The sequence below is a fragment of the Erithacus rubecula genome (assembly GCF_903797595.1).
Source record: "Erithacus rubecula genome assembly, chromosome: 8".
NCBI classification, from domain to species: Eukaryota; Metazoa; Chordata; class Aves; order Passeriformes; family Muscicapidae; genus Erithacus; species Erithacus rubecula.
Window position 1 is genome coordinate 18,752,897 of NC_136659.1, and position 12,649 is coordinate 18,765,545.

General features: G+C 38.1%; 1 protein-coding gene across 2 annotated transcripts in view; it reads right to left on the bottom strand.

The window, feature by feature from the left end:
• Positions 1-12,649, bottom strand: part of CERS6 (ceramide synthase 6) — an 88,473-nt gene that overhangs the window by 52,920 nt on the left and 22,904 nt on the right. For both annotated transcript variants that reach the window (XM_079311822.1, XM_079311823.1), the window contains exons 2-3: positions 4,440-4,545; positions 2,104-2,234 (exon numbers count right to left, since the gene is read on the bottom strand). In XM_079311822.1, the coding sequence (XP_079167948.1) occupies positions 2,104-2,234; positions 4,440-4,545 (237 nt within the window). The remainder of the gene's footprint in view (positions 1-2,103; positions 2,235-4,439; positions 4,546-12,649) is intronic.

A 12,649-nucleotide genomic window follows, 5' to 3' on the forward strand; every position in this document is an offset into this window, starting at 1 on the left:
CAGAATTGTGATTGCTTGAAAGCAAGGGAAGGGTTAGACAAAGTGAAAAATCTGTGAAATAAGAATCCAGGAATGAAGTTACTGGCATAGTGTGTTTGGGGCTGGATCTTTGGTGTCATTCATCTCAGGCAAGTGTGTTTATCATTAAATTTCACTCTTAGGTTTTGTCACATTGAAGGTACTCTACCTTAGATAGTACCCACGCTATTCATTTGCAGGAAAGATAAAGCAGTCAAAAATGGCCTACAGCCTTTCTGGCATAGCTCCTCTTCCCTTTCATCATGGAAAAGCCACTCTGGGCCCAAGGAACACTTTGTTTAGCAGTAAATTGAATCATCTCCATGTAAAAAGAGTTGGGGTTCTTAAGCAGATCCACATTTGTTGTGGGTTCTTTCACTTTTCTTCCCAAGCCACAGTCAATCAGTGGTGTTGCCAGCAAAATTAAAGCCTTCTCTGGAGGGACAACAGCAGCTCAGCAGTATGAAGGTGTAGGCAAAGATAATTTTGTTTGCTCTGCTCTCGCTTATTACATAAGGGTGCATTTCATTCTGTCGAAACTTCCCACTTGCACCTGAATTACTGGAGACTGGAGTGCTCCCCTTCCCATGACTGCTGTGGGAACATGTACTTTAGGTAGCTCAGAGCTTCAAAGCAGCTGCCACACACAGTCACAGTATCTGAAAAGCCACCCCATTAACTCAATAGCTATGAAAAGGCTACAGACCTCATACGAAAGGATTTCTTCAATCAAAACTTTCTGAAGTAACTCAGTGCTCTGACGGACACATTTAATTAAACAACACTAACACCCACACTGAAGGGACAAAAGGGTAACCCTGGGTTCCCAGTGGTAGTCTGACTATGTGCCAATGACTTTGTCCAAGATGCATGAGGTCAGCTGGTGGCACACAGTCCACCACTGGAAATGCTCCCAGGGCAAGGCACACACAATTGTTTGGCTAACACCACATTCCCACAGCACTACATACATGTAGAAATGGACAGGCAGCTCCCACTGCACCTCTTGCAAACCATGAACAGACAAAACCTGAAGTATCCACCTATTCTTTATGCCATCTTGCTTCTTTTTGGATAATTTTCATCGTTACTATTAAGCACTTATTGCAGGAATGCCAAACACTTCCTTCTAAACAAAGCTGGCACTATATTTTGTCAGCACTTTACTACAGCTTGACCTTGTCTTCCAGTCTGCATTCATTCACAGATGCCATTTGTATCCTATTTTGATAATGTATGCCACAAAGGAGCAAATTCAGCACTCATTACTATCCTATCCATGCCAGTACTTCACGGTATGCTTAAATTTTTCTACCTGTAGGTTCACCCAAATATGCTTGCACCAGTGCAAGAGAGCAAGGTCCTTCAGCTGAGTTACAGAGGAAGCAAAATATACCACTCAAATAATGCTAGCTCTAAGGCTAATAGAGCAATAATTTTTCCCAAAACTTCACAAACAACAAGTTAACAACTACAACCCTTGCAGGAAAAAAAGGTTGTTCCTCACTGATCTCAAAAATTAGTAACTCTAAGGCAGCAGCTGCTGGTGACAAAATGACCAGGTCTATCCATAATCTCATCATGCTTTGATTTATTAAACATTAAGGAAGGAGGATTTTAGCTGCAAATACCAAAGAAAGGATTTAAGCATTCTGATGCTTAAGTTCTTCTGTTTAATAAAGGGCAATCATCTTTAGGCGATTTATCTTGTCTTCTTTGTATTTAACTACCCCACTGCCTTTCATCTTTAATCCTCCATCTCAGATCTCCATCAGATTGTATGGCTAAAGGTAGTGCAGCAAGGACAGCATACTAACACCAGGTGATTTGCCTTAAAGAATCAGGCTGGTGCTCTGATAGTGTAGAATCACAACAACACGATTTCTGGAAGCTTTTGACCACTGGAAATACCAAAAAGTACAATCTGACAACTCCAGGAGACTGAAGATAATTTTTCTCATTAGTTTAATTCTACTAATTTGTATAATTTTCTAACTGTCTAAAAAAGTACCTGTGAAAAACAAAGGGGGAAACTGATGAGAACACAGGTTCAACAGGACTCAAGAACAGAACATGCATCCTTACATGCTCTCACAGAACTTCCTAAGGGTGCTGGGTTTTTCCTGGTTGCGTCTTTGTCGAAACCAACGCTGAATGCTGCGTACATCCCAGTCCAGCTGCTTGGAGAGGCCTTCCAGCCTCTTCTCATCTGGATGCTACAAAACAGAGAAGCAAAAAAATTATTTTCTTGCTCAACTGCATTGACATTTCAAATTCAGAACCACTGTAATTGACTCTTGCCTTCTTACCAAGATACATGGATACACAGAAATATGTTCACAGAAATCTCTACTGGCGGATTCCCATCAGAATACATTTACAATGATAATTATTAACCTAGAAGGACAGATGCTGTAATATGAAGGTCCATTCTAATAAAAACTTTAAAGGGACAATGGGATCAAAACTTGCTTGGAAGTGAAGCTTAGCAGCCATAAAACACAATGCATTTCAGGAGCAGTGGCTCTCACAAACACCCCACTGCCTGCCACACACTAATACCTGTTCCACTCTCCTACATCAGTATCTTTGACCTATCAACTGTTGCACTAAGGAAGATGGTTTGACTCACACAGACAGAAGATAAATCCCATGTTTGTGCATGATAATGTTAAAAAACAAGATTGTTAAACAAAATGACAACTTCAAAAGGAAAATCACCTAGACAACAGGGAGAGAGAATTGTTTTTTGTAAAACTAAGTACACACAAATATTGTCCAAAGCAGAAAATGTGTAAGTTTCATACCGTTAGGATGGCTGCAAACCAGTACAGGGGTAAGGCAAAAGAAAATGAGTCTGTCCTTAATTTGAAGAGCAGTACAGGATGACTCTCCAATCATACAGCAATTCTACATGCCTAGTAAAGCATATGTATTATTTATATATATCTCCTGATCACATGGTTTTTTAAATAAACAGAAAAATGGACAATCTGTTTTCTGGAACTTTGGATTTATTTCTGCAAGTCAGTTACATATATTGAATGAAGTACAAGAGCTCATACAACAAAGAGCTTTAAATTTTTAATTGTTGCAAGATATAAACCAGCAAAACTCTTGTTAGGCTGAAGTTTTGTTTATCAGCCTCCAGGAAAACACAGGGAAGAGAGGGAAATAAAAGGGTGAGACAAGAGAAGGTTGAAGTATTTGCCATCCATCTCAATAAAGTTTTTCAGTTAACCAAAGTATCTACTAGTTTTTCAATGGAACATTAAGAAAAGCAGTTTCTGTAACCTTAGAAAAATGAAATGTTTGATGTAGCTCTTGGGAATTTGACTAGAGAGAACTGCTGTATAGGATTCAAAAAAGGCAGGTAGCTAGACTGGAGAGCAGCTACCAGATTGCTGCAGGAAAGCAGATACTTTTGTCTGGGGCTTTTCACACTCACAGGAATTTCAGGCCCTGTGTCAGACTACCAGATTTTATGAGGAAATATTAGAAACAAAAAAACAACTCCACAACAAACAAACCCCAACCATTCTTCCTTCAGTTGAGTCTGTGTGAGAGTATATCCTGCAGCTTTCACAAACAGGGCACATGCAGTTTCCTCCTTGAAAACAGGACAAAAGTCACAGCAAGTGCCATAGTGATCTCTGGATAGAGTAGGACACACAAGCAAGACAGATCCACAGCAGATTTCACTGCCTGTGACACTGAACCAAATTTTCCTCTTTTTGACTTTAATACTCCCTGAATTTTACACTGGTGCAAAGCTGCAGCCTGGAGCCAAGATGGGATTGGAAAGCTCCTGCAGAAAAATCTGGGATGCATGAAAAGCATGGACAGAACCACAAACAGGTTGAGATGTCATATGGTGAGAGATGCAGAGACATATATGTAAGTTGAGGGGGAAAATCTTGTACAAAAAAGGTATGCAAGCTGTAAATAAAACATTATTCAGAGAGTTTCTTTCACTTTTCTATGTTTTCTCCTGTAGCTGGGACACCAGCAAGGCCTTTCCCTAAAAGGAGTAGCTTTGAAGTTTCATGGAAAACTCAGTATCAATATTACTGGCTCCTGATGAGCCCTTTTTGTTCCAAAAACCCCAACCATTTTGCAAAAATTGATACAAAATAAATAAGAAGCAGAAACAGATAAGAAGCGAAAAAACCTACGTGGCCATATGGCACCTACAAAGTGTTTCTGTGACAATTTTTTTTTTATTGAAAGCTTACAGGAGACATCACAAAGGGATACACAACTGCTCAAGCTGCCATATTAATGATATCCCCAATATTTGAATTTATTTTGAAGTGTAAAAATGCAGCACTGCATTTATCTGTCAGCTTTGCTTTGTTCAGGCATAGTTTACAGTGCCACATCCTACTTCATAAGGTAAGTACTTTAGTTAGACACACTACCTTTGTAATAGCTGTGAAAACCTTTTCCAGGATAGCATTAGGTTGAGCTTTCTGTGGTCCATTGGCTTGGACTTTAAGGCCTAAGGCACATGGTTTAGCAATGAACCTGTAAGAAACAGAAAAATGAGAGAAGAAAACAGGTGAAATCCTTCTGTTATTTACTTCATTACTGTTATTAATAAATGGCATGTGGTAATGGGCAAACATTATAACCCTGCCAACAAAAACAATACTTAGTTTTACAGCTCAAAAGCAAGCTCCACATAGGCAATTACATTGCAAAGTAAGGAACATCACATTGAAGGATGAAAGGAACTCCATGGAACACATGAAACAAAGATTTCCTTTCATGTTGTGAAGAAAGAGATTAGAACAAAAGCATGAGAGGAATGCCTCCTAGACAAGCACTGACTAAAGAAAGGAGCAGGGCAGCTTGTAGAGATGAGGAGCATACAATATTATCCTCCAAACACAGCCTGTTTAAAAATCAGTTTCCAAAGTAGTTACTGCCTCAGGACTCCTTTGGCACAATGGAATTTCAGAATCCTGAAAGGCAGCAAGCACTTAAGCTGCCCAGTCAATACCATTTTCTAAAAGCATAAAATTTATATGTTAGAAGGACACAAGCAATACTCTTCTGCTTAAGTATGAGGCTGTTCAAAGTCCTAACATCAATCCATAAGTTCTCTGAGACATTTTAGAGTTGAATTGCATAGTTTATATTACATATACTCAAAGACCACCACTCTACTCATGAAAACTTAAATTATTTGTAAGTATGAGTTTAAATCTGGAATTCCCATGAAAGATAAAACCTCTGTATAGGAATCACATCCACAGCTGAACACTATGAACTTCTGCCATCCTTGAACTATGTAACTCATGATTTCACTCAAAAGGCTTGTTTCCCAAAACTTCATTTGGAAACAAGGACCAAAACAACACTTGGTACAAGTAGTTCCACTTTTATCCAGCTGAATGACCACAAGCTATAAAAAATCCTGGAATTCTTACCCACACACGAGCCCCATTTTCAGCACTGTCATGAACTACAACTGCTGTTTCTGATGTGTTTAAGACAGCACAGCTGATTAAAGGGAATTAAGTCCTAGGCAATGTTATGGTAGTTACAGTAATAGCATTTGGTAAAGAAAGATGGGTGATGCCAGACCACCCTGTTTTCCTGGAAAATAATTCTTGGTACACGTGAAAAACAATAATAATGTTAGGTCACTGACTGAGAGTTGGAAGACACATATTCAAAAACACATGAAATTTACCAGTGATCTTACTATTTGTTCCTAGCGTGCTACAGAAGAAAAGAACTCTTGATGCTCTACAGCATCAACCAAATTAAAAGTATTGCATCAGGTGTAAATTCCCTGCCTTAGAGTTAAGAGCTTTGATGAATCCAGTTTCAACACTAAATTCAAGAAGGCACTCTAGTCTTCTGCTCATGAAAGAGAAGCATGTTAGTTCTGCACGTTAGATGGAAATACAGCTTAATCAAGCCACATTGGAAACTTACATGTTAGTTAAAGTATAAGCTGACAAAATAAGTGAGAATCATATTCTTAAGTTCAATACAGACATAACCAAACCAGTGCTGGTCATTGCTGCTAGCTGATAACCTAAAAGATAGCTGAATAAGCCAATGGAATTTGATTTCAGAAATTTACTTTATTAAGGAATTCTGAAACACTTCATCATGTAACAACAGATATTAGCATCTATGTTCTTGTTTCGTATCAAAAAGATGAAAAGTAGCCAGAAATTCAAGTCTTCATTCTTGAAGATAATTTAAAGACAATAATAACAATTTCCTGAAGAGTAAGCATAGAGCCAGACAAGAGTCAATCCTGAAAGAGACAATAAAGGCGATGTCAATCAGTGTTAAAGCTAATTTTACAAAGTCATAAAAGGAAACATTTAAAAGGAGAGGGGCAGGGGAAGGCTGTAGGCAAAGCAAAAGCAAATAAAAGAAATAGAAGACAACTGCAGCATCTTTATGCATTCATAGAGAAATCCAAGCTCAGCCTCCACCACCAACAGTAAGACCAAGAAACAGTCATTAAATAAACACAAAAAGTCAAAATAAAAATAGTTTCAGATGGATTTTCGGTGCACTTGTTAAGTCAGTCTCCTCTGAAATAAGGCATGATTTGGGAGTTTTCTGTTTATTTGGAAGGTATGGGGGGGGGTTTATTTGTTTGCTTGGGGGGTTTGCTGTTGTTTTGCTTGTTTGTTGTTCTTTTGATAAAATACGTCTTCCAACTTCTGTTTTGCTTTCTCCTTCTCTGGAGTGAAGGAACGTGATTTATCTCCAATAGAAAGGCAGTTTCCTAAACATGCTAATTTAAAAGAAGAAAAAAGACAAAAAGACAAAAAGTCCCAGCTAGAAAAAAAAAAGTCAACAAGAAGTAATTCCAACAAGTTTCACACCGAGTTGATCTTTCTTTAAATCTAAGCAAACCAGCTGGGTTTGCTTAAATGACATTCTTAAAATGACATGTCATGTTAATGAATAGCCTAGGTAAATCCAGGACAAAACACTGACCCAGTGGGGTTTTTTTAACCTTAAAATTGTAATATTGACGTTATACCCATTAATCCAAAGAAAAAAATTTTGTAAACACAAACATGAGCTTTTCTGCCTTTGTTGCTTATGTTTCTCACATGCATGGGAGGAATGGGCACGTGACTTAGAGCTTGTCCACAGTACACAGCTGCAAGACACTGGATTATCTTGGCCAGCTATGTCATTGATGAAGGGACAGGGAAAGCTACAAAATACCCACAAAAGTCCGATTAGGACACTCAAGAGAAAACAATTTTAACTGAAATATTTTATACACCTGCAATACTGAGCAGGTTTGACCACCAATTCAATGTGGTCAAACATTGTTTCTCCATGTGATTACTTTTGGTAGAACTTGTAAAATGTCATATTTTTTTTGTTTTTCATACAAAAACTTAATGAAATCAAGATATACATTATAGTATAAAAATTGTTTTTGAAGGTTACAATAATAGACTTCAAAGTAGTTTAAAATAGAGCTCATTTAATATGGTCCCAAATTTCATAGGTGTCATAAAAAGAATCATTAACATGATACTCTTCTGTAATAATTTATACTGATGCATAAGCAAAAAACCAAAATTAATGTTTGATTCATGTACAAAATATGAGTGTTTTGCCAAATGCTGCAATTCTTAAAAGCACTGTTCATTTTTTCCATTTCTGCTAACACTGTGGTATTCAATTCTCTAAACAGTCTTAGTGAAACCCATGGGACTATTTATTGCATGAGGTACTGCAATTAAGAGGGAGTAACTATTGAGAAAGAGTAAGGAGAGTGGAATTGAGTATATTGCCAGCTTTTCTCTTTAAAACATGGACATCTGAAAAAACACCACACTAATATCTCTTTTTCAATGGATTTCAGTACAGCTGAATAGAAAGCTGGTATTTAGTTATGCAGAAATTCAAGGACAAACATTTTGCTGAGCATGGCCCCATCTATTCTTACAACAGTGCATTTACAACAGCAAGGCATCCTACCCCAGCCTGATCTTAGGGGATCAGCTTTTCTCTAGAAAATGGGTCAAAAGCCCTTTGCAAAATGATGCCCCACCTTTGCCAGGGTATAAAAAGAAACACCATTTTCACCACAAAAGTCTCAATTTAAACAAGTACCATTTTGGGTTTCCCCAGTCATGCACAACTATTTGATTAGGGAGACAACGATCCCACCTGATCACCAATGCTGAGGAAAACAAGACCCCAAACCTGCCAGAATTCGTTTGAAATGTTACCCCTCACAATCCTTGGAGGATGGTGTGCATTTGCAATTGCAAAATCTGTGTTAAATAAATGAGAATTTTTAAGTATCACATGAAGGATGAGAAGAAAAGGGGTTTTTAAAAATTTTTCTTGCTATAAATAATAAACATATAATATATAATAAATATATAATACATATAACCTTTGCCCTGAATCTGGCCAGACACAGATACAGAACTCTTTAGTAATCTGGGGCACTGGGAATGTGCCTGTAGGGCCCTTTGGTAAAACATGAATGTAGTGTTTTCACACCAGCAGGTCATCTGCTGTTTCTGAGCTGACCAGAGTAGCTGCCCTGTAGCAAATTCATGTCTGACATTTTCTCAGCAGCTCTGAAGATATTTAAACCACCACAGATCCCACAGTAGGTAAATAGGGATTACAGGTTCAGGATTTTTTAAAAAAGCCTTAAAGGCCTGCAAGAATTAACAAGGCTTTCTAAAGACAGCCAAAAAAACCCAGAAAAGCCAACAACCAACCAAAAATTAAGCTACCAGGGCTAATGAATATTAGATTAATGTAACTCATACTCTTTTTAACATATGGAAAGAAAATGACGGCTTCTTCTAAACCATCAATTTAAGAAACACTAGTCTTAAAATAATTGACAGTGCAAGGTAATGTTAACCAATTATTTTTGCAAAAGGATAAGATTATCCATTCAACAGAACCAGAATCAAAACAAGAGTGGTTGATACAGGTGTTTTGTACTTCTGCACTTAAAACTGGCATATCTAAGATAAGTGACCATCAGAGGGAAGGACCTGCAAGAGTCTTGCCAGGTCCCAAACCCACCAATAACTGGCAAAGTAAATTGAGATTTTTTTTTCACTTTGATACATTTAATCCCACAAATTAGTGAAACTTTTTTTTTTCCCTTGCAGTATTTTAAGCACAGAAAATTCCTTCCCTCATTTGAGCAACTTTATTTTGTCGCCAACTTCAATACAGAAGCCCACTCAGAAATTTTCATTAGTGAAAGTGAGAAAAGCTAAGCCAGAGCATATTTCACACTTTCCTAAAAAATCTTGGTTAATCACAGCTTAAATCAGTCCCTTTTGTCATTCATTTTTTTCAAAAGCAGGTCACATTATGGACCAACAGACACAACTAATGGCCTGTTATTACATACCATCCATCCCCTAATTAACAATCTATTTTCTGAGAAGATACCTCAGCATGGCGTAAAGGATCTGCACAAAATCACCCTGGAGACTGCTCCTACATGACCTTTGCTAACAGATAAAAAATACCATGAAGCAAACAGGCAGGACCTTAGCTATGAAGTCCCCATGTAGCCTGAGAATATGCAGGGTTTTTTTAGCCTTTCCTGTCCACAAAAACATTTGAGTTGATTACTTGTCAATGCACAATGAGAGCCAACTCTCCTTTTCCTGTGCTGAGGATGCATAAATGTAGAGTAATTAGAAAAAACTGAAGTGAATGTTAAGGTGCAGCACATCTCTGAGTCATCCCAAATATACCTAGAGGATCTCCAGAGGTCCCTTCCCACCACAACCATTCCATGATAACAAACTCCAGTTAAGGTTCTGATTACATTACATTACATATAGTATCTGTGAAACAGGTAAAAACTCTCAATACACTGGCATAGTTCAAGTGGTGCTTGCATAAAAGTCTGCTCATGTTGCTAACACCAGCCAGCTGTGAGATCCAAAACACCCTAAAAACCAAACAAATAGCAAACTATTCCTTGCCAATCAAATATGTCCATAAAATCTCATAGGTTTTTACCAGTACACTTACAAATATCAGGGAAAGCAGTTAAAACAGCAGAAATTCCTCTCTGTGCTAAAGATGTACACAAATCTGTTTTAAGGAGTCTGGCTCTTTTTTTGAAAGAGTGATGCAGAGCAAATTTTCCCAGCTCATCTACTTTATGCTCACTAAACACAGATTATTCCAGGGATTTATGATTACAATTGTCTAACTTGTTGGACATTACTTGCTGGTTTTAAACAGAAACAATCTAAATTTGCTCTAAGGATGAGTAAAAGCAGAAGAGGCTTGCTTCTGAGCAGATGCTCAACCAATTCACTGCCACAAAAACAATTACTGAATTTGTTTTTTTATTTTGGTATAGCTAACCTACTTAACTCAGAAGTTACTTGTACAAGCAATAACTAAAACAAAACATTCAAAACCCCTCACAAACCCAAAAAATCTTAATAGTCCTAGAACAAATTCAGCACATAAACAGAGCTGTCACTTCAGTATACCTCTCCCAGCAGTGGTTTTGGCTTTGTGTTTCACAACAGCTTACATTACAGAGGAGATAATACTGTACAATGTCTGAAGAACAGCCAGGGGTCTTAATGGAGGAAATCTCATCCAAAATGTACGTACACAGCAAAGTTAACTTCACTGAAAATTTCTGGATGTGCTGATATAGGTCAGAACTCCCACAATGAAACCTTTTCAAAGGAGAGAACCTGTCTGCCCAAGCAAAAAGCCAAGCACACAACTCTGTCAGTAGGATACTCTGTGAAAAGGCTCTTAAGAGCAGCTCAGAGGGCAGTGTCAGGGACAGCACAGAGCCAACCCTTCCAGAGGGACCAATTCCAAACCCTGCTGAAATGACTTCAGAAAAGCACACATAGGCACCTGCCTTTCAGCTCAGATGTTCAATGCTTTTCCTTCTCTTCTCTCCTCTCCTCTTTCTTCTCTCTTCTCATAGAGATGCATTAGCAATTATTCTCACACTAGCATCATCATCCCAGATGTCATACTAAATTAGAAAAACTAAATGCTATACGGTGCAATCCACATGTGTTTCCAAAAAACAAAAGCTATGGTAAAAAGTAGCTGTGTAAAACAACAGACTTGGTATCTATATTTCAGCTTTCAGACTTACTGGTTATTACAGAGTGAAACCACATAATTTTAAGTAAATTAAACAAATTATCCTTATTACTCAACAGCAGTATTAGGAAATGCTTTGTCTTAGCAGAGTTATTCTTAAGAAACACAACTGATATGATTGACATATATCCTTCAATCACTGTAAGACTGTTTCATCTTTGCAGTGGATTTCTCACATTTATATTGTTCTGCCTTTTCAACTGAACATCTAAAACCACATTTCCTCATGGTGCAAATTTTAAAATACTCCCATTTTCTGGAGATTTTGATCCAATAACAAAAACCATGACCAGTAATATTTGGCTTGAGTTACCTTTGCTTACCTGCTAGCTCCCATTACAAGCTGCACACCAGACCCCACTGATCATTGACCCAATTCCAGACCCTGATCCCACATTCTGCTAAACCTCTGTGCCCCACAATGTTGGAAAATCTATTTAATCCTTTCTCCAGGTTAGTTCATAAGGGGACTGACTCATGCAGGAGTGTTTGGCCACCAATATGGGACCACCCCAGCCCAGCCTCTACCAGCAGTAGCTGGTAGAGCTCCAGTTGCTTTTTCAGTTAATATATTACTATAAAAATGGGAAACAAATAAGGCCAGCACTTTACAAACAGAAGTAGTCCTGTTTTCCAAATATGGAAGCATTTTTTTAAAAATATACGTGTGCATAAAGTTATAAGCATTTCAGTCTCTCCTTAAACTCTAAGACTGAAGTCAGGGGGAACTACATGCTCCAGAATAGCAACAAGCACTGCACAAATGTAGACAAAGGTCATAAATAAATATTTTTGCAGCCAGCTGTCTAATGCTTTCTTTCTTTGTAATCTCTAAAAATAAAGTTTAGTCACTCTGTAACTTTCCAAGCACAGATCAGGGAGAGTGAGAAAGAATGGAAGGGGAGATGGACTCCAGTCCCCCCATCTCTCACACACAATAGCTTCTCTCAGCTGCCCTCCACCAGCATCACCAAGGCTGTAGAAGGTATGGACAATGCAATTCTGACGGTATCACTCTCACCCTTTTTGCACTAAAATCAGAACACACGAGTCAGGGTAAATGGTAAATTCAGTCTCCAAAATTGTAGCCCACTGCTAAAGGTCAGTGGAGACAAAAATATTCTCCCAACTTCTAGAAAGTTGTGGCTTAGGGACTTTTTAGACCAAAAAAGGCATCTTTGCACGTAGCAGTCCCCAAAGAGCTGACCCTTCTCCCCAAGCTGCACTAGTAGCTCATTGAGCCTGTGAAAACTTTCCACAGTCTATGGCAGAGCTCTCCAATGTAAATTCAGGCTCTGTGAAACATTCCACTTCATTTTGAATTAATTGCTGGCCAATTTTAGTTTTGCTTTTTTATTTCTTGGACTGGGTAAAAACGAACAATCAATCCCAAAGCATCCTTTGTCACTCCTGACACCATAGATTTTGTACTCCTCTCTGCCACCTTCTAACATACAGAACTGATACATGGCTTCATTTCATT